The sequence below is a fragment of the Carcharodon carcharias genome, chromosome 5, assembly GCF_017639515.1.
Source record: "Carcharodon carcharias isolate sCarCar2 chromosome 5, sCarCar2.pri, whole genome shotgun sequence".
In the NCBI taxonomy this organism is placed as follows: domain Eukaryota; kingdom Metazoa; phylum Chordata; class Chondrichthyes; order Lamniformes; family Lamnidae; genus Carcharodon; species Carcharodon carcharias.
The window spans coordinates 16,921,368-16,944,830 of record NC_054471.1 but is presented as its reverse complement, the minus strand read 5'-3'; the positions used below and the strand labels follow the sequence as shown (position 1 = coordinate 16,944,830).

The 23,463-nt window shown below is 43.3% G+C and overlaps 1 protein-coding gene across 1 annotated transcript in view; it reads right to left on the bottom strand.

Moving 5' to 3' along the window:
- The window catches only part of LOC121278115 (dynein heavy chain 8, axonemal-like), a 1,831,678-nt gene that overhangs the window by 316,529 nt on the left and 1,491,686 nt on the right, over positions 1-23,463 (bottom strand). Inside the window, exons 74-76 of the mRNA XM_041188200.1 lie at positions 22,746-22,917; positions 5,050-5,205; positions 77-232 (exon numbers count right to left, since the gene is read on the bottom strand). Coding sequence (XP_041044134.1) covers positions 77-232; positions 5,050-5,205; positions 22,746-22,917 — 484 coding nt within the window. The remainder of the gene's footprint in view (positions 1-76; positions 233-5,049; positions 5,206-22,745; positions 22,918-23,463) is intronic.

Genomic DNA, 23,463 nt, shown 5'->3' with positions numbered 1-23,463 from the left:
ACTTTAGTTTAGTTACAAGTATTAAGGATGAGTTAGAGTTTCTGAAGATAGTGACAGCTCTTCATAATTGGCTCACCTTGAAGGTGGTCCCAGATTTGATGAAGTTTTTTTCCAACACATTATCCAGGGCAGGATCCAACTCTTCCTTCACATCTTCCAATAGCAGAGGCCGTCCAAGTGATAGCGAATCCTCTAGGTGATTCCGGAAATACTTATGATTAAGTGACGTTACCTTTGAGACAAAAGGGATTAGTGTTTAGAACTCAAACACCTCTCGCCCTACGCTGATATGCTGCACTAAATAAAAATCCGTTAGACCTCTACAATCTGTCATGAAACTAGAGGGCTGAAATATATTTAAGCATCCTTTTGTGTCATCTAAGGGGATTGGGCTACTCGCCCAATAACCGGGCGAATATGAATAATGTGAATCGTGGTGGAAAATTAAACAACTCACTGGGGGGAGGAGGCAATACAAATATACCCATCCTTAACAATGGGGAGCCCAGCATATCAGTGCAAAAGATAAGACTGAAGCATTTGCAACAATCTTCAGCCAGAAGTGCCGAGTGGATGATTCATCTCAGCCTCCTCCGGGGGTCCCCAGTATCACAGATGCTAGTCTTCAGCCAATTTAATTCACTCCACGTGATGTCAAGAAATGGCTGAAGGCACTGAATTCCACAAAGGTTATGGGTCCTGATAATATTCCGACAACAGTACTGAAAACTTGAGTCCCAGAACTTGCCGTGCACCTAGCCAAGCTGTTCCAGTACAGCTACAATGGTGGCATCTACCCGGCTATGTGGAAAATTGCCCAGGTATGTCCTGTACACAAAAAGCAGGACAAATCCAACCTGGCCAAATACCACCCCATCTACTCTCCATCATCAAAGTAATGGAAAGGGTCATCAACAGTGCTATCAAGCAGCACATGCTTAGCAATAACCAGCTCATTGACACACAGTTGGGGTTCCACCAGGACCATTCAGCTCTTGACCTCATACAGCCTTGTTTCAAACATGGACAAAAGAGCTGAACTCCAGAGGTGAGGTGAGAATGACTGCCCTTGACATCAAGGCCACATTTGACTGAGTGTGGCATCAAGGAGCCCTAGCAAAACTGCAGTCAATTGGAATCAGGGGGAAAACTCTCCACTGGTTGGAGTCATACCTAGCACAAAGGAAGATGGTTGTAGTTGTTGGAAGTCTGTCATCTCAGCTCGAGGGCATCACTCAGGGTAGTGCCCTAGACCCAACTATCTTCAGCTGCTTCATCTATAACCTTCCTTCCATTATAAGGGCAGAAGTGGGGATGTTCGCTGATGATTGCACAATGTTCAGTGGCATTTGTGACTCCTCAGAAACTGAAGCAGTCCATGTCCAAATGTAGCAAGAACTTGACAATATCCAGGCTTGGGGTGACAAGTAGCAAGTAAAATCCGCACCACACAAATGTCAGGCAATGGCCATCTCCAACAAGAGAGTATCTAACCAAACGCCCCTTGATATTCAATGACATTACCAACACTGAATCCCGGGGATTCAACATCCTGGGGATGACCATTGACCAGAAACTGAACTGAACTAGCCATTTAAATATTGTGGCTACAAGGGCAGGTCAGAGGCTGGGAATCCTGTGATGAGTAACCCATCTCCTGACTCCCCAAAGCCTGTCCACCATCTACAAGGCACAAGTCTGGAATGTGATGGAATGCTCCCCACTTGCCTAGATGAGTGCAGCTCCTACAACACTCAGGAAGCTCAACACCATCCAGGACAAAGCAGCCTGCTTGATTGGCACCACATCCACAAACACTCACTTCCTCCACCACCGATGCACAGTGGCAGCAGTGGGTGCCATTCAGAAGATGCACTGCAGAAATTCACCAAGGCTCCTTAGACAGCACCTTCCAAACCCACGACCATTACCACCTAGAAGGACAGTGGCAGCAGATAGATGGGAAAACCATCACCTGGATGTTCTCCTCTAAGTCATTCACCATCCTGACTTGGAAATATATCGCTGTTCCTACACTGTCAAAATCCCAAAATCCTGGAACTCCCTTCCTAACAGCACTGTGGGTGTACCTAAACCACGTGGACTGTAGTGGTTCAAGAAGGCAGCTCACCACCACTTTCTCAAGGGCAACTAGGGGTGGGCAATAAGTGCTGGCCCAGCCAGTGAAGCCCACATCACATGAATGAATAAAAAAAAGGCACACCTGAAAATTGCATTGGGTGGGTGTGATCATCATTGGGGCAGCTGAGGTGGCTCCTGAATTTTCTATTGTTTGCTGCCTATTTCTCAGGTGAGATACATGCAACAGGCTGTTTAAAATTGCTACCGCAGTGTCTGAACAAATCTTTCAAAAATATTCCAAAATGCTTCATGTAAGATTATCAGATTACCATAATACTAATTGTATGAGAATGGGTTTTACTTTTTAAGATTTTGGGGGGTATTGTGGTATTCTGTAAAGAAGGCTGGATGTCTGTGTCTGTGTGTTGGTGATTTCATTAAGCTGGGCAGGAGTGCAAAGTGAGTCAGCATGTCTGGAGGTTTGGGTTAAAGGTGTTAAGTTGGAGGTACAAGTAAATACGTTAGATTTAACATTTGCATTTTTAGATAAGTTGAGAGGTTGTTTGAATTTTAAAGGAGAATCAGAGGTGAAAAGGAAATTGTTTGCATCTTGCAGAAGTCCATAGGTAAATAGTAGTGGGGATATTATATTTTTATTGACCCAGAAGCAAAGATAAGATGGAAACATGAAAGATCTTATATTTGGAAAGATTTGCATTTCAAAGGGGTGTGAGAACAATGGGACTGAGATAAAAGAAAAACTAGATATATTAGAATTACTGTGGATAGCTGGTTTGGATAGTTGTCGAGCTGTTAAGCTGGAGATAGCTGGAGCTGATTGAACTGTTGAGAAGTCTTGAGCTGCAGCAAGCAGTTTGATTCCGAAGTGAATTCCATAGCAAAGTGGAAGGGGGTCATGTGGTACACCTTCCTTGTGTGATGCTTTCAAGAAGGAGTTAGATATAGCTCTTGGGGCGAAAGGGATCAAAAGATATTGGGAGAAAGCGGGAGCAGGCTATTGAGTTGGATGATCAGCCATGATCATGATGAATGGTGGAGCAGGTTGGAAGGGCTCAATGGCCTACTCCTGCTCCTATTTTCCATGTTTCTATGTTACTGGATTCCACATTTAAATATCTGTAAGGGAGTGTTGCCTGGAAAATATTTACTTGTGGGTTTGACCAAGTAGACAGTTTTGGGGGAATGTTTTGTAAGACTAACCTTAATTGTGTCAGTAAAATCTTGTGTGCTTAAGTTTCTTTTTTTTGCTAATAAAGCTTTTACTTTTAATTTTTAAAAACCCAAAAGGTTTACTGCATCTTGTACTGCTGAGATTGGTATGTCTTCTCCTCATTACTAGAATGCAAAAAAAGGTTGTGGCCCGTAAGCTAGGTTTCCCTCTGGGATTTGGTTTGCACAGCAATTAACACCTGCTGTGGTCATAACAATTGTTAAAACCTAACTTTAAGAAACTTACATCTAGCCTTGTAGTTTACTAACATTTGACTGAATTAGATACCCTTCCTTGTAAGGGGAATTATAGGAAAATTATGTCAAATTGTACTCGCAGCAAAAGGATGAGATCTTGAGGCTGTGTTTCAAAAACTGCTTGTGTGGGAATGGAATATAAATGTCTTTCTCTCTCTATGAAATAAGGAACCACAGCATATAAATGCATTGAGATACAAGGAGCATTACTTATATAAATATGTAAGGCTGGCAACAACCATGTAAAGTATTCCTGGTTGGCCACGGGAGGTATCCTTACATTGGGGCTGACGATGATTGGGGTGAGGCAGAGGTTAATTGGATAACAGGCAGGATAAAAGATGCAGAGGGAGAGAGAGACCATTCAGAAACAGAGCAAGCAAAACAAAAAATACAAGGGGGGGAGAGAGAGAGAGAGAATGAGACAGAGAGAGAGAGAGTGAGGAAGAGGCTTGAAGACGAAAAGAGCAAATCTGTGAGTGAAACCATTCATGTGCTTTATGATCCAGATCTTGACACGGGTAGTATAATTTGCACAAAACTGTAAATTACAATCCAAATTTAAGGACATAGTTTATCTGAGAACTTAGTAAACTTGTCCTGACATTGTCTCAATAAAGTCAATTCACATCAAAACTTTGCTGCCAAGTCTGTTTCAATCTTAAAGGATTGTGAGACCCCAAAACCTTACATTCAAGCACAATTAAATATTTTTGGAAGTCGTATGGGTAGCCTAAAATGAACATGTTAGTCATTTGTTACCATTTGCCAAATGTCCATGACTTGTGCTCGAAATGATTATCTCTATACCAACTTCTGTTGCTCAACCATTAAGTCCAACTTTGTGCATTAGCTAATTATCATCTATTTGTTCTTATCTCCTCTACTGGGAGAAAATAAAACATCACTTTACCAAGTTAGGTTATGAATTAGGGTTTAACTGCACATTTTAAAAAATTCTTATTAATATTTGGAAACCATTCACTTAGATTTCCATAACTTCTTAATATATTAGCCCTTGATCATTATGCTCACTTAGTGGAAATATTGGCATTGGATTGGTACTCACAGAGCTAAGTAATATTGACCATAAAGGCCCAAGGCACAATCCAAGATTTGTGCTCAGTTAATTGATCTACACATCCAAAGGATAAAAGAGCTATTTAAATTGGGCTCAGAGCTCTATATCAGGGAGGGAAAACTTTGTTAGATATCGCATTCTTTATCACCTTGTAGCAAATTCTGCTGGAACTTTGCATGCGCAATACTGAATGAGGTCAGAATTGAGCTTGTTTGTTATGCTCTACAGTCCAATAGTCTACTGACATTCAATGTCATCATTTACATTTGAGTGAGGTGGCTATAGAGTCAAAACCTTCAGAAGGGAATAGGAGAAAACTGGAGAAAGAAAAAAATGTTACATTGATTAATGGTATTCGATTATTTAATGTTTTGTGTGCTGCTTCAGTGCATTCCTACCTGTAATTCATTATGTTTCTCCTTCCTCTTGATCCAGGTTTTCCCCTGTGTCTGAGGGTCTATGAGAAGGGGATACCTGGTTGCTTTGGTGACAATTATGCCATTCTGAACTGACAGGTCATCACTTGGTAACCCTTGTAGGTTCCACTCACCAATCTGAAAAGATAAAATCACACAGACTTAATAAGGGCAATGAAGTAAGTTTGGCCACAAATACAGTTCCTTAAATGATCAGTGGAGACCATGCCAAAAATACTTTTAAAAAGACTATGTTGAATACTGCAATATAGTAATTTGTAGCAGTTAGCCAAGTGATTACAGTACTGAACTAACAGTCCAGAGGTTATGAGTTTAAATTCTAACATAACAAGGAGCAAAATTGAAATCAATAAACCCGGTATCAGCAAAAAATTGTCAAGAAAGCTATTGGACTGCTATCAAAACTTCAACTGGTGCACTAATGTCCTTCAGTGATGGAATCTTGCACACAACATGGTATGGCCCACATGTGACTTCAGTCTCACACTACATGGTTGCAATTTAATGGATAAAATAAATACTGGCCCTGATCTTCTGGTCTTCAGATCGCCAGAGACCGAACAGAACCCCCAACTTGCATTTTGGGACCCCTCAGAGTCCTGATACAATGACTTTGTGGGAATTGCCCCGTAGGTTTGAACGTCCAATGGGCAATTCCCCTGAACCTCATGACCCTTCAAAAAGGTCTCCGAATCTGAGTTAGAGTTGAAGACGTCGGATAGTTCTGACTCACTTACCTGGATAGTTACCCAGGAAATCTTAGGCAGAAAAATTCTAATCTAACTCCTGGGTAACTGTACAACTGACTCCCCATCCAGACTCCCCTCTCAACTTCTCCAACTAACCCCTCCACGACCCCGAGCACTGCCCCCACCCCCCCCTCGACCCCCTGACTCCTCCATGACTGCCCATGAACTGACCAGACTAGCCCCCACCACCTGACTACCCCCCGATCCCCTGATTCCACCCCCCGCTGACCTAACCTAACCAGCCCCCACCACCCTACTCCCACTTGAACCCCCCAATTTCCCCCAACCAGTCCTGACTAACCTTCAACCTGACAATCCATCCTGACCCAACTCAAGTACCCATCACCATCCTATCCAGCTCACAAACCTCATCCACCTACCACCCTACACACCTACCATCCGACCCAGCTGCCACCCTATACAGCTGGCAATCTACCAAACTGTCATCCTGCACAGCTGCCATTCGACCCACCAATCATCCTACCCAGCTACCGCCCTAACCAGCTGGCACCCTAACCAGCTACCACCCTGCCCAGTTACCACCTTACCCTGCTGCCACTCAACACAGTTTCCACACTATGTAGCTACCACCATACCCATCTGCCACAGTACCCACTTAGCCATTTACTTCACCCACCACCCATTTACAGTCTGACACACTCACTCATGCACCCATTCACTAATGCATTGAGAAACTTGGGGATCTTCAACGATGTAACAGAATATGGCAGGTAGTGCTGTAACAAAAAGTGCGTGGCTTCTACGCAGGTTCTCTTCACTGCTCTCTGCATGGATTCCTGTATTGAGGGAATTCTGCAGAATCCTCCATCTAAAGTTGGAACCTTTTCAACTTATGCAGGTAAGTTGGTAGGTTTTTGTCTGATCAGAGTCAGACACAGGGCTTCTGACTATGAGCAGACGTTTTGGCCACTGTCTTGACAGTTTTCTTCTCCTTCTTAGGCAGTCCCTCTCAATCAAGGATGACTTGCTTCCACTTCAGTTTCATGAGTTCCGAGATGTCAGGGAAACTTTTGACAACAATATGGTTCGAGTCCATGTGAGAAAGGGTGCACTGCTAGACTGGGGCTGAATTTTACAGGGGATGGCATATTGCCCATCCCCCAGATGAAACGTCAGTTGGGAACAGACTAATTTTAAAATGGCTTTCCCACAGTGATGACACACTGCCAATGGCCTAAATAAGCACCCATCCCTCAGTGGCAGCTGGGTAGGATGATAGGTGGGTTGAGTGGCAGCTGTGCAGGGTGATAGGTTGGTAGGTTGGCAGCTGCATAGGGTGGCAGCTGGGTCGAGTGGCAGGTGGGTAGGTTTGCAAGTGGGTAGGGTGGTAGGTGGATGAAGTTGGTGAATGCTGCCGGCCAATCTGATAGGCTGGCAGTTCCTGGAGTCCAAGCTGTGCCAGAACTCAGTAGTGGTCACAGCTGGGGTTGCAAGCAGGCCTACCAAGATCAAAGATGGACACCAGACCCAGGTAAGCACTGGGTTTTTTGGGCAGGGAGGGATCAAACATCCGGAGGAAGAGGGCAGTAAGGGGTGGAGTGGCAAGTTTTGGAAGCCAGGTGGGGATGCACGAAGGGAGGGGTAAGAGCTTGGAGGGCGCCCCCAATGCACACATGCACCCCCCAAAGACATACCTGCCCCCCCTTCTTTCCACTCTCGTACACCTTCCACTGCCCATCATATTATGGCAGTGGAGGTGGACTGAGGGCTTTATGTGGGCAATAATTCGCCACTTAAAGGCCTCAGTTGGCTTGATGTTGGGAGGGTTAGTGGGTGCCTTTCCACTTCCCCCCACGCTCCCTCACACCCTCCCCGGTATTATGAGGACTAGATTGGGGATGGGCGGGAGTGGTCTGGGCAAGCTACATGACATACCTTACTGCCAAACATACAATTTAGGAGCAGGAGCAGGCGGCTCAGCACTTTGACTCTGCTCCACCATTCAATAAAATCATGGTTGATGTGACTGTAACTTCAGCTCCACTTTCCCACGTACTTCCAGTAACCCTTCACCCCCTTGCTTACCAAAAATCTATCCATCTTAGCCTTAAAAATATTCAAAGACTCTGTTTCCACCACCTTTTCAGGAGGAGAATTCCAAAGACTCACAATCCTCTGAGTGAAAAAATTTCGCTTCATCTCTGTTTTAAAAGGGTGACCCCTTATTTTTAAACAGTAACCCCCTCCACATCCATCCTGTCAGTACTCTTCTGGATCTTATATGTTTCAATCAAGTTGCCTCTTACTCGTCTAAACTCCAGCGGACACAAGCCTACTCTGTCCAACCTTTCCTCATAAGACAACTGACCCGTTCTTGGTATTAGTCTGGTAAACCTTCTCTGAACTTCTTCCAACATATTTACATTCTTTCTTAAATAAGGTGACAAATACTGGACGCAGTACACCGAATGTGGTCTTACATCTATATCTCTCATCCTTTACAACTGAAGCACAACCTCCCTACCTTTGTATTCAATTTCCCTTGCAATGAATGATAACATTCTACTAGCTTTCCTAATTACTTGCTGTACTTACATACTAGCCTTTTGTGATTCATGCAATAGGACACCCAGATCCCTCTGCAGCTCAGAACTCTGCAAACTCTGACCATTTATATAATGTGCTTCCATTTTATACTTACTGCCAAAATGGTCAATTTCACATTTTCTCACATGAAACTCCATCTGCCAAATCCTTGCCCACCCACTGAACCTATCAATAGTTTTTTGTAGCCTCCTTTATGTCCTCTTCACAACTTACTTTCACAGAATCACAGAACCACACAGTGCAGAGGAGGCCCTTCAGTCCACCGAGTCTGGACCGACATGTGAGAAACAGCTGACCTACACACGTAATCTCATTTACCAGCACTTGGCCCGTAGCCTTGAATGTTATGTCGTGCCAAGTGCTCATCCAGGTACTTTTTAAAGGATGTGAGGCAGCCCACCTCCACCATCCTCTCAGGCAGTGCATTGCAGACCATCACCACCGGCTGGATAAAAAAGTTTTTGCTCACATCCGCAGTAAACCTCCTGCCCCTCACCTTGAACTTATGTCCCCTCGTGACTGACCCTTCAACTAAGGGGAACAGCTGCTCCCTATCCACCCTGTCCATGCCCCTCATAATCTTGTACACCTCGATCAGGTCACCTCTCAGTCTTCTCTGCTCCAACGAAAACAACACAAGTCTATCCAACCTCTCTTCATAACTTAAATGTTTCATTCCAGGCAACATCCTGGTGAATCACCTCTGCACCCCCTCCAGTGCAATCACATCCTTCCTATAATGTGGTGACCAGAACTGCACACAGTACTCCAGATGTGGCCTCACCAAGGTTCCATACAACTCCAACATGGCCTCCCTACTATTGTAATCTATGCCTTGATTGATAAAGGCAAGTGTCCCATATACTTTTTCACCACTCCACTAACATGCCCCTCCACCTTCAGAGATCTAAGGACACACACACCAAGGTCCCTTTGTTCCTCAGAACTTCCTAGTGTCATGCCATTCATTGAATACTTCCTTGTCAAATTACTCCTTCCAAAGTGTATCACCTCACACTTTTCAGGGTTAAATTCCATCTGCCACTTATCTGCCCATTTGACCGTCCCATCTATATCTTCCTGTAGCCCAAGACACTCAAGCTCACTGTTAATCACCCGGCCAATCTTTGTGTCATCCGCAAATTTATTAATCCTCCCCCCAAACATAGCCATTTATGTTGTTTATATAATTGACGAATAATAGGGGACCCAGAACAGATCCCAGTGGTAAGTCAATGGACACCGACTTTCAGTCACTAAAACATCCTTCTGTCATCACCCTCTGTCTCCTACAACTAAGCCAATTTGGAATTCACCTCATCAAATTACCCTGTATCCCATGTGCATTTGCCTGCTATATAGGTCTCCCATGTGGGACCTTGTCAAAGGTTTTGCTGAAATCCATATAAACTACATCAACTGCACAACCCTCATCGACACACCTGGTCACCTCCTCAAAAAAATCAATCAAATTTGTTAGGCATGACCTCCCTCTGACAAAGCCATGCTGACTATCCCTGATCAAACCTTGCCTCTCCAAGTGGAGATAGATTCTCTCCTTCAGAATTTTCTTCAATACATTCCCTACCACTGACGTGAGACTCATTGGCCTGTAGTTCCCTGGCTTATCTCTACAATGCTTCTTAAATAGCAGAACCACATCAGCTGTTCTCCAGTCCTCTGGCATCTCCCCCGTGGCCAGAGAGGAAATAAAGATTTGGGTCAGAGCCCCGGCGATCTCTCCCGTTGCCTCCCTCAGCAGTCTGGGAAACAAGTCATCCGGACCTGGAGATTTGTCCACTTTTAAGCCTGCCAACACCTTCAATACCTTGTCACTCCCTATATCAATTTGCTCAAGAACCTCACAGTCTTTCTCCCAGAGTTCAATACCTTCTTCCTCATTCTCTTGGATGAAAATGGATGTGACGTGTTCATTCAACACTCTACCAATGTCCTCTGGCTCCACCCTTGCCCCTTGGTCCCTTATGGGCCCTACTCTTTCCCTGGTTATCCTCTTCCCATTGATATACTTATAGAATATCTTGGGATTTTCCCTACATTTACCAGCCAGAGCTTTCTCATATCCCCTCTTTGCTCTCCTAATTGCTTTCTTAAGCTCCACCCTCCACTTTCTGTACTCCACTCATGCCTCCGCTGATTTGCTCCCCTTGTACTTGCTAAAAGCCTCTCTTTTCCTTCTCATCATATCCTGAATATCTCTGGTCATCCATGGTTCTCTGGGCTTGTTACTCCTTCAAATCACTCTAGAGGGAACATGTTGATCCTGTACCCTCCCCATTTCCTTTTTGAATGCCCCCCCACTGCTCCTCTATAGATTTCCCCACAAATAGCTGTTCCCAGTCTACTTTGGCCAGATCCTACTTTATTTTACTAAAATCCGCTCTCCCCCAATCCAAAACATTGTTTTGCAACTTGTCTATTTCTTTGTACATAACAAGCTTAAATTGTACCATGTTGTGGTTGCTATGACTAAAATACTACCCCACCACCACCTCAGCCACCTGTCCGGCTTCATTCCCCAGAATTAGGTCCAGCACTGCGCTGTTCCTTCTTGGACCCTCTACATATTGACCTAAAAAGTTCTCCTGTACGCATTTCAAGAAATCCACTCCATCCAAGCCCTTAATACTATCTCTATCCCAATTAATGTTGGGAATGTTGAAATCACCTAATATAATTACCCTTTTGTTATTGTTTTTACACACTTCCACAAATTGTGCACATATTTGCTCTTCAATTTCCCGTTGACTATCTGGGGTCTATAATAAACACCTAACAATGTGGCTGCCCCTGTTTTATTCCTAAGCTCTACCCACAAAGCTTCATTTGATGCCCCCTCCAAGATATCATCTCTCCTTACTGCAATAACTGACTCCTTAACTAATAATGCAATGCCTCCTCCTCTTTTACCCTCTCCCCTGTCTTGCTGGAAGATTCTATATCCCGGAATGTTGAGCTACCAATCCTGCCCCTCCCTCAACCACGTCTCAGTGATGGCTACTATGTCACAATTCCACATGTCAATTCTCGCCCTTAACTCATCCGTTTAACTGTAATACTCCTGGCATTAAAGTAGAGGCCATCCAGCCTTGCCTTACTCCCTTGAAACTTAATGCAGCTGTACTCCCTCTGACTTGATTGTTTTACTGTATTATGATGTGTCCCTATTCTGCTAACAGTAATGCCCCCCTCCGAATTAGTTTTAACTCTTCCCAACAGCACTAGCAAACCCGCCCGCAAATATGTTAGTCCCCCTCTGATTCAGATATAGACCGTCCAGCATGTACAAGTCCCACCATCCCCAGAAACGGTTCTAGTGTTCTAGGAATCTAAAACCCTCTCCCCTGCACCAACTCTTAAGCCACGTATTCATCTACGCTATTCTTCTATTTCTGAGCTCGCTAGCACGTGGCACTGGGAGTAATCCAGAGATTACAACCCAAGAGGTCTTGCTTTTTAGTCTACTGCCTAACTCCCTGAATTCTTGATGCAAGACATCATCCCTCTTTCTACCTATATCATTGGTACCAACATGTACCATGACCTCAGCCTTATCACCCTCCCCCTTAGGATGCCCTGCAGCTGTTCAGTAACATCTTGGGCCCTGGCACCAGGGAGGCAACACACCATCCTGGAGTCATGTTGATGGCCACAGTAGTGCCTATTTGTTCCCCTGACTATAGAATCCCCTTTAATATTGCTCTTCCTCTCTTCCTCCCCTCCTGTACAGACCAGCTGCCTGTGGTGCCAGAAACTTTGTTCTGTCTGCACTCCCTGGAGGAACCAGCACCTTCATCAGCCTCCAAAATGGAATACCAATTTGCGAGCGGGACCCGAAGGGGACTCCTGAACTAGTTGCGTCTTTCTCTTGGACTGCCTGGTGGTCACCCATTCCCTTCCTTCCTCAAGTCCCTTCATCTGCTGTGTGACCATCTCTGTAAACGTGCTATCCACGATGCTCTCAGACTCACGGATGCTCCACAGTGTCCCCAGCCGCTGTTCCAGCTCTGAAACCCAAACTTCCAGGAGCTGCAGCTGGACATACTTCTTGCACACATGCTGGTCCTGGGCACTGGAAACATTCCCGGGTTCCCACATGGAGCATGAGGAGCTCACCATGGCTTTGAGCTCTCCTGCCGTGACTTATCCTTTTAAATTAAACATTTTAAATCAATTATCCTAGGGCCCTTCTTTCCTGATCATCATTACTATAGAATATACAAACTATAAACCACAAAAAGACCTTAAACTATAAGCAATGAAAGTAGTAAATACTTACCCGACCTTACCCACTACTTACCAATCATTTCTTTCCCTTGTAGCCTCTACTACTGCAGCAGGGCAGTACCAGTCTCTGAAGATTTAAGAAATTGAATAGCAAAGAAAAAAATGCAAAGAGCACCTCTTCCCCTGTGCACCGAATTCCCAATGTGCACCAAATTGCCAATACGCACACTCACTCTAGCTATGTCTCACTCACGATGAGCTCTCTCCCCTGTTCGTGTGCAAGCACACTGTAGTATGCTCCTAAATAGACCCTTTCTTTAATAGAGCTGAGATGATTCACACTAGTTAAGCTTCAAATAGTAATTCACACCTATTCAGGCCCTCATCAGACTTCAGGTGATTGACAGTTAACTGTCACACAATCAGCTGAGCCAGCTAAGTTACCAACCTTTTAACTAGACTACTGAACTTACAAAAATTAAGGAGAAATTAAAGAGAAAGACCTACCAGTTCAATTCCCACTGTGCACCAATCTTTCCTGTCTATCTTTGTGTCATCAGCAAATTTGGCAACCATCCCTTCATTTCCTTCATCCAAATCATGTCTATAAGTTGTAAACAGTTGAGGTCCCAGCTCGGATCCCTGCTTGCCACTTGTAACATCTTGCCAACCTGAAAAAGACCCGTTTATGCCAACCCTCTGCTTCCTGTTAGCCAACCAATCTTCTATCCATTTTAAAAAGTTACCCCCTATTCCATGAGATTTTATTTTCCACAATAACCTTTAAGTGGTACTTTATCAAATGCCTTCTGGAAATCTAAGTACAGTACATCTACAGGTTTCCCTTTATCAACAGCACGTTACTTCCTCAAAGAACTCCAATAAGTTGATTAAATTTCCCTTTCACAAAACCATGTTGACTCTGCCTAATTACCGTGATCTTATCCAGGTGCCCTGCTATAACTTCTTTAACAATAGCTTCTAACATTTTCCCTATGACAGATGTTAAGCTAACTGGCCTGTAGTTTCCTGCTTTCTGTCTCCCTCCCTTTTTGAATAATGGGGTTGCATTTTATATCTTCCAATCTAATGGGACCTTCTCTGAATCTAGGGAGCTTTGGAAAATTAAAACCAATGCATTAACTATCCCATTAAACATTTCCTTCAAGACCCTATGATGAAGTCCATCAGGACCAGGGCTCTTGTCAGCCCACAGCACCAATAATTTACTCAGTACCACTTCTTTGATGATTATAATTTTCCTGACTTCCTTCCATTTCCTGATTTAAAGCTGCTTCTCAGATGTTGCTTGCATCCTTTATAGTGAAAACTGATGCAAAATACCTGTTCAATTCATCTGTCATCTCCTTGTTTTCCATTATCAGTTCTCTAGACTCTCTTTCTCTCGGACCAATGTTCACTTTGTTAATTCTTTTCTTTTTAAAATATTTATAAAAACTCTTACTTTCTGTTTTTATATTTCTGGCTAGCTTTCTTTCACACTCTAATTTTCCTCTCCTTATTAGTCTTTTTGTCACTTTTGCTGTTCTTATATTCTGTCCATCTTCTGGTCTTCCATCTATCTTTGCACAATTGTATGCTTTTTCTTTTAGTTTGATCTGTAACCATTCTGGTTAACCACGGATGATGTGGCCATCCCTTGGGCTTTTTCTTACTTGTTGGAATGTATCTATTCTGTGCATTCTGAAATACCTTCTTAAATATTAGCCACTGGATCTCTATTGACCTATCCTTTAACCGAATTTACCAATTCACTTTAGCCAGCTCAGCTTTCATGCCCTCATAATTGCCCTTATTTAAGTTTAAAAACAAAGTCTCAGAACCACTCCTCTCTCCCTCAAACTGAATGTAAAATTCAATCATATTATGGTTGCTGCTACCTAGGGGCCACTTCACTATGTGATAATTAATTACTCCAATCTCATTGCACAATACTAGGTCTAGTAGAGCCTGCTCTCTGGTTGGCTCCAGGGCATGCTGTTCCAAGAAACTATCCTGAAAACATTCAATGTACTCCTCATCTAGGCTTTCTTTGCCCATCTGGCTTTTCCAGTCTTTATATAAATTAAAATTGCCCATGATTATTGCCATGCCTTTCTGAAAAACTCCAGTTATTTCTTCTTTTATGCTCAACCCTACCATGTGATTATCGTTAGGGGGCCTGTACACAACTCCCACAAACAACGTCTTGCCTTTACCATTTTTCATCTCTACCCAAATTGTTTTCACATCCTGGTTTCCTGAACTTAGGTCATCCCTCTCTGTTGTGGTAATGCCAACAGAGCCACCTCTCCACCTTTTCTTTACTTCCTGTCTTTCCTAAATATCCTGTACCCTTCAATATTCAGGTCCCAATCCATGTCTTCCTGTCTCCATAATGCCTATCAAATCATAATTATTTATTTCTATGTGCGTTCTCAGTTCACAGAGGGCATGTGCGCTCCTGTCAGTCATACTGGAGCCAAACATTCAAAGGTGCAATGTGAGGATCTATGGTGTCTCCTCACTGCATGTCATCAACATTGTCCACAAATCTAGCAGCTATGAAGGCCTCCTGAGCGTGCCTGCCTCTTCTGGCCAGTGCGATGGCCTCATCGCTGTCATCCTCACCTTCGAGGTCCTCCTCACCCTCATCCATATCCTCCTCATCCATCCCACCCTTAGCCAATTCCGCTCCCAGTTGCAGTGCTAGATTGTAAAGGGCGCAGCAGATGACGACGATGCGTGACGCCCTGTGTGGGCTATATTGCAAGGCTCCACCAGACCAGTCCAGATATTGGAACCTCATTTTCAGCACCCCGATGGTCTGCTCCACCAAGGTGCAGGTTGCAATATGAGCTTCGCTATACCTTCACTCTGCTGCAATTTGAGGCCACCGCACAAGTGCCATCAGCCACATCCTCTGCAGGTAGCCCTTGTCCCCAAGGAGCCAACCCTGCAACTTCTCTGGACCCTGGGAGATGTCAGGGATCTGAGACCTACTGAGAATGTAAGAGTCATGGACACTCCTTGGGAACTGTGCGCAGATTTGGAATTTGGTTAGTCTGACAATTCCCACCTGCCATTTTACAACAGTAACATATTAGCATGGATAGAGGATTGGTTAGGCAACAGGAATCACAGAATCAGACAGTGCAGAAGAGGCCCTTCAGCCCATTGTATCTGCACTGACACGTGAGAAACACCTGACCTACCTACCTAATCCCATTTACCAGCACTTGGCCCATAGCCTTGAATGTTATGACATGCCAAGTGCTCATCCAGGTACTTTTTAAAGGATGTGAGGCAGCCCGCCTCCACCACCCTCCCAGGCAGTGCATTCCAGATCGTCACTACCCTCTGGGTAAAAAAAGTTTTTCCTCACATCTCCCCTAAACCTCCTGCCCCTCACCTTGAACTTATGTCCCCTTGTGACTGACCCTTCAACTAAGGGGAACAGCTGCTCCCTATCCACCCTGTCCATGCCCCTCCTAATCTTGTACACCTTGATCAGGTTGCCCCTCAGTCTTCTCTGCTCCAGTGAAAACAAACCAAGTCGATGCAACCTCTCTACATAACTTAAATGTTTCATCCCAGGCAACATCCTGGTGAATCTCCTCTGCACCCCCTCCAGTGCAATCACATCCCTCCTATAATGTGGCGACCTGAACTGCACACAGTACTCCGGCTGTGGTCTCACAAGAAGCAAAATGGGTCTTTTTCTGGTTGGCAAGATGTGACATCTGGTCCTGGGGTGTCAGCTTTTTAGAATTTATATAAATTACTTGAATGAAGGGATTGATGAGATGGTTGCTCATTTGCTGATGACACAAAGATAGATAGGAAAGTAAGTTGCGAAGAGGATGCAAGGAGGCTACAAAGGGACAGAGATAGATTAAGTGAGTGGGCAAATATGTGAAAAATGGAATATAATGACTGAGATTTTAAATGAATACTTTGCATCTGTCTTTAGTAAGGAACATCTCATGGTGAAAGAGGAAGCAGTTCAGACACTTGAAGGAGGAGGACATTTTTTTAGTCTTTCATGGTATAAGGATGTCACTGGCAAGGCCAGTATTTGTTGCCCGTCCCTAATTGCCTTTGAAGTGAATGGCTTACTTGGCCATTTCAGAAGACAGAGAAGACTCAACCACATTTTTGTGGGTCTGGAGTCACATGTAGGTCAGAGCAATTAAGGACAACAGATTTCCTTCTCTTAAGGACATTTGTGAACCAGATGGGTGTTTACAACAATCAATGAAAGTTTCATGGACACCATTACTGAGACCAACTTTCAATTCCAGATTTATTAATTGATTGAATTTAAATACCACCAGGATTTGTTAAGGTGTGCCCTGAGTATTAGCCTAGGCCTCTGAATTCTTAGCCCAGTGAAATTACCACTATGCCACTGTATATTAATGACACGGACATTGGTGTGCAGGATACAATTTCAAACTCTGCAGATGATACGAAACTTGGAAGCATAGTGCAGAACTTCAAAAGGACATAGATAGGTAACTAACTTGCAGGCACCAGAGAAGGAGTTAATTAGTGACTAATTCTACACTACTTTCTAGTCTCCAGTTTATAGTAAATAGTCCAAAAGTAAGCTTAAGGTATGACAGGGTGGATCAGCCACGCGGAATGCCTATCCTGTAGCAAGTGGGGAGCCATGAGCACTTCATGTGGCCTAGATAAGCACGTGTACAGGGGGTGTCACCAGCTGGAGAAACTTAAGCTCCAGGTCCCTTAACTCGAGCAGCAGCTGTAGTCACTGTGGCAAATTGCAACACTGAGGATGACGTAGATAACATGCATGGGGTGGTGGTCACACCACATCTTATAAGCCTGCAGGCAGAGAGGGAATGGGTCACCAGAAGGTCTAGGAGGACCAGGCAGACAGTGCAGGAGTCCTCTGTGTCTATTTTGCTCACTGGTTTTCCATTTTGGGTGCTGATGAGGGTGATGGTTCCTCAGGGGAGAAGAGTGGAAAAGAGTAGAAGAAGAATAGTTGTAGGGGATTTGATAATCAGGGGAACAGTCAGGCGTTTCTGTGGCTGTAGATGTGATTCCAGAGTGGTATGTTGCCGCCCTGATGCCAGGGTCAAAAATATCACAGAGTGGTTGCAGAACATTCTTAAGGGGGAGGGTGAACACCCAGAGGACGTGGTTCACATTGGTACAAATTACATAAGCAGAAAGAGGGATGAGATTCTGAAAGCAGATTTTAGGGAGCTGGGTAGGATATTAAAAAGCAGTACCTCAGAGGGAGTAATCTTCGGACTACTATCAGAGCCTGTTAATGAACATAGAAATAGGAGGTTAGAGTGTATGAATGCATGGCTGGAGAGGTGGTATAGGTGTGAGGGGTTTAGATTACTGAGGCACTGGGACCTGTTTTTCGATGCAAAGAGTATAGCAAATAAAGCAGATGAGCTGAGGGCACAGGTAGAGATGTGGCAGTATCATATCATAACTATTACTGAAATTTGGCTTAAAGAAGGACTGGAAAGGCAGCTCAACATTCCTGGTTATAGGGTTTTCAGCCGGGATAGAGAAGGGATTATAAAGGGAGGAGGGGTGATAATTTTGATTAGAGAAGCAAATGCAGCTGTGGGGAGGGATGATATATTAGAAGGATCATCAATTGAAGCTATATGGATTGAGTTTGGGAACAAAAAAGGGGCAGTCACACGAATGGGACCCCCAAACAGTCAGAGGGAGATAGAAGAGCAAATATGTAGACAAATCTCTGAAAGGTGCAAAATCAATAGGGCAGTAATAGTAGGAGATTTTAACTACCCCAATATTAACTAGGATAGTTTTAGTGTGATAGTTTTAGTGAGAGGGAACAGAATTCTTGAGGTGCATTCAGGAGAACGTTTTTGACTGATATGTAGCAAGTCCAACAAGAGGGCATGGCTCTGGACTTAGTTTTATGAAATGAAGCTGGGCAGGTGGAAGGATGACAGTGGGAGAGCATTTTGGTGGTAGTGATCATAATTCAGTTGGTTTTAACATAATTATGGGAAAGGACAAAGATAGAACAGTGGTTAAATTTCTAAACTGGGGCAAGGCCAATTTTACTAAACTGAGGAGTGATTTAGCAAAGGTGAACCGGAATTTGAAGCTAAATCCATGTCAGAGCAGTCAGAAGCATTCAAAGGGGAGATTCAAAGGTTTCAGTGTAAATATATTCCCATAAAGAAAAAGGGCAGGATGGTCAAACCTAAAGACCCTGGATGTCAAGGAGCTTACAGGGTAAGGTAAGGCAGAAAAGGAAAGCTTATCTCAGATGCTGAGAGCTCAATACCACAGAAAGCCGAGAGGAGTGTAAAAATTGGAGGTGTGAGATCGAAAAATAAATTAGGAAAGCAAACAGAGGGCATGAAAGAATATTGGCAAACAAAATAAAGGAGGACTCAAAGATGTTTTATTAATAAGAGGATGAGGAAAGAGTAGGACCCATAAAAGACCAAAAAGGTAACCTACATGTGGAGGTGGAGGATGTGGAGGTATGGTTCTAAATGAATACTTTGCATCTGTCTTCATAAAAGAAGGGACAGTGGAAATTTTGTAGCTAAAGAGGTGTGTGAAATATTGGACGTGATAAACATAGGGAGAGAGGAAGTATTAAGGGGATTAGCACCCTTGAAAATGGATAAATCACCAGGGCTGAATGAAATGTACCCCAGATTATTCAAAGAAGCCAGGGAGGAAATTACGGAGGGTTTGACCATCATTTTTCAATTCTCACTGGATACAGGTGTGGTGCCAGAGGTTAATGTTGTACCTTTTCTTAGAAACTAGAGATAGTTTTAAGCATGCTATATTTGTATTTGTGGGTGTTAGGAACAAGATATAGCTTTAAGTTTAATTTATATTCTTTTTTATTCGTGTGTTAAAATAGGTGAAATCTGGGTTTGGTTTCAGTTTAGGGTTTTTGTGAGTTGCAGCTGGCCAGTCTGGGGGCCTGTTTCTATATACATGCATTTTAAATGAAGTTTTACAACTCTTAAAGTGAAGAGATGGGTTACCAAGGGTCGGTAGTTTAGGGAAGTTAAAACAAAAAAAAGTATTAAAAAAAACTGTGCAGTTGCCTAGCAACAGGGGATCAGAGAGAGACCCAGAGAGATACAGGGAGAGATAAGAAAAGCAGTTTTTAGTTTCTCTAGGTACGTGTAAACCACAGAGTGAAGACAGAAAAGATCTACAACTCTCTTTCTAACTGGAAATGATGCCAGACTGCCAAGGAACTCATATGTATTGCATCAAAGTTAAACTAATAGTGAATTTAGAGTGAGTTTTCTGGATATCTCAAGGAGATGTCAATTGTGGAAGGACTTCTAGTGAATGTTCAGAAGTCTACTGGACTGAACCAGCTCTAGCCTTGATGTGGAAATAGTGGTACCTCTTCACTTAAGTGTTGGGTCTATAAGGGTATTGGTGGGATAATAGGGATAACGTGAGTTTGAATCATTTTTTCCTTGGTGTCTGTATTGAAATCTTTCCAACCTTATTGTTGTCTAATTTAATATAGTCAATGTTTCTTGTTTTATAAATGTTTTACATTTTTGTTAAAAGTTAACAGCAGGGTCCTGTGAATCTGTTTCAGTAAGTGAGTTCCACAATTTAAAAAAAATATGGTCTATCAAGCCAGGTTCCATTCGGGGATCTTACTTATCCAGTAATAACATCAGCTGGGATCATAACACTTTGTTTAAAATGACAGTGAGGGATAGACTGAATAAGTACGGGCCAATAGTTCTGACCTCGGTAGTGCGAAGATTTTTGGAATCCATTCTGAAGGACAGGATAAACTGTCACTTAGATAGGCACAAATTAATCAAGGGCAGTCAACATGGATTTGTCAAGGGAAGATCATGGCTGACTAATTTGATTGAATGTTTTGAGGAAGTAACAAGTAGGATTGATGAATATAGTGTAGCTGATGTGGTCTACATGGATGATAGCAAGGCTTTGTCAAGGTCCTACATGGCAGACTTGTGAAAATAAATAAAAGCCTGTGAGATCCAGGGGAATGTCTCAAGCTGGATATTGTAAGGAACATATATTTTTTATTTCTGTTGGACTGTGGATTAAAATTACAATGGCTGCAGTTTGAAAGACATGTCCACTGGAACAGGATGAGAGATATATGCAATGTTGCAATCCTGGAACAGAGTGTGCCATGAAAGGCAGGATGGTGCTCGAAAGGAGTCCTGGAGCAAAGGAAATGCCTGGCAACAATGTTTTAATTGGCTCCTGACCAGGTGGCTAGTGCTTGTGTGACAGCAGTGCAGCAGAATAGCTCCTAGCCTGAAAGAAACAAGACATAAAACCTTTTTCTCCTTTGTGTGGAAGATTCCAGTTATTCCACAATAATAGCTAGCTGGCTTTTTTTTTGTCATATCGCTATAACTTACTCTCTCTCTGAAAACCCCTGTTGAGAGGCAAAAGGGGAAAATCACTGTTAGAGACATTGAAAGGCCAGTGAACTAAATACTGAAAGTGCTGGAAGACCACTTCATGTCATCAACAAGAACGGAAAGGAATTTGGAAGACATCAATCAAAATCAACCCATTGAATCCTGTACTCTAAGATTGGTGCTATTGAACTGTTTTATCTCACTCTTAAAATCCATGTTTTTGTGTGTCTTATGTGTCTTGTATTTGTATGTATAGGGATTTAAGAAGGGGTAGAGCTTAAGTTATAGAATTTGCAAGCCTAGTGCTCGAATTCTGTTAACATAAATTAAACAATTAGGTGGGTTGATCAAACTTTTTCACATTTGTCACGGCTCAGGGAGCAGTGGGACTTGATATTTCAGTGCACCCTAGTGACTCCTGACAATATAGAGTTAGCTCAGTGGCAGAAAACAAAGGGTAATTGTTGATGGGCATTTTTGTGACTGGAAGGCTGTTTCCAGTGAGATTCTGCAGGGCTCAGTACTAGATCCCCTGCTTTTTTTGGTATATATTAATGATTTAGATATAAATGTAGGAGGAACGATCAAAAAGTTGACACAAAAATTGGCCATTCAGTACATAGCGGAGAGGATTGCTGTAGACTGCAGGAATATATCAATGGACTGGTCGGATGAGCAGAAAAGTGGCAAATGGAATTCAAACCAGAGAAGTGTGAGGTGATGCATTTGGGAAGGTCAAACAAGGCAAAGGATTGTACGCTAAATGGGAGGATGCTGAGAGGTGTAGAAAAAGAGTGGGACCTTGGAGTAAATGTCCACAGATTTGTGATGGCACCAGGACATGTTGATAAGGTGGTTAAGAAGGCATATAGAATCCTTTCATTTATTAGCTCAGGAGTGGAAAAAAGAGCAGGGAGGTTATGCTAGAACTATATAAAACAGTTAGTTAGGCCACAGCTTGAGTACTGTGTGCAGTTCTGGTCACCTCATTACAGAAAGGATGCAATTGCACTAGAGAAGGTACAGAGAAGATTTACGAGGATGTTGTCAGGAGTGGAAAATTGCGACTATGAGGAAAGATTGGATAGGCTTGGGTTGTTCTCCTTGGAACAGAGGAGGCTGAGGGGAGATTTGATTGAGACGTACAAAATTGTGAGGGGCCTGGGTAGAGTGGGTGGGACGGACCTATTTGCTTTAGCAGTGAGGTCACTAACCAGGGCAAATAGATTTAAAGTGATTGCTAGAAAAATTAGAGGGAGGATGAGGATTTTTTTTTTCACCCAGAGTGCTGTGGGGGTCTGGAAATAACTGCCTGAAAGGGTAGTAGAGGCAGAAACCCTCAACTCATTTAAAAGTACCTGGATATTCACCTCAAGAGCTATAAACTGCAGGGCTACGGATCAAATGCTGGAAAGCAGGATTAGGCTGGGTGGCTCATTTTTCGATCGGCGCAGACATGATAGGCCAAGTGGCTTCTTTCTGTGCCATAAAGTTTTTACGATTCTACGACTTTGAAATGACAGTGATGAATAAACATATGACCAAGACAGAAATGTATTCACTCAAATGACATGTTGTGGAGATATACAAAGGTTATGCTGTGCCACTTGAAGCTGATGGCAATAGAAACTTAACAGATAAGAGTCTGAGCCAGTCTCACCATAGCCTGGTCCACCAAAAAGGCTATAATGTTCAGATTATCTGTATATGGAATCCTCCTTTTCTGAAGCTCTGCTTCCCAGATTACTTTCAGCAATATATCCCTGAATGTTTGATTGAAGGGACCACTGTACGATAGAAAACCAGTCGCCAATAGCACATCTCCCACCAACCTAGAAAACAAGAGATATGGAGAAATCAAGTGCAAAGGATGTCAATGCAAAGTGAAAAAGAGTGTTGTTAAACAGTGGAATCTGTAAAGCCCAATGGCCAGAATCTTATCTTAGCACCCATGTGTAACTACACGGCAGCCAGAATTAGATATTCATAGATGGAGTGCCTGAAAAATAATGTAGTAGGGGTGGGAAGGAAGTCAAAGACTTTGCCGTTACCTCATTGGGTACAAGGTTTGGATGCCATTTGGACAGGCATTCATTCCCTGAAATCCAGCAGAATCAATCTGACTGCCTGATTGTATGCCTTGAGACTATAACTGTAGCTAGAATCTTTTTGACTTTATTCCTCATGAATATCCTCAACTGCTGCTCCCATCTGCTCATCTTGCACTGCTTCCCCCGGCCCACACCCCCACCCAACACACCCCACACTCAAACATCCCTCCCTGCTGGGTAACCCCAACTGCTGTTACCACCTTCTATTCTTGAGTGATATCTCAGAGCAGACAATAAGTGACCCCACACTTTAGCAATGTCACCTTG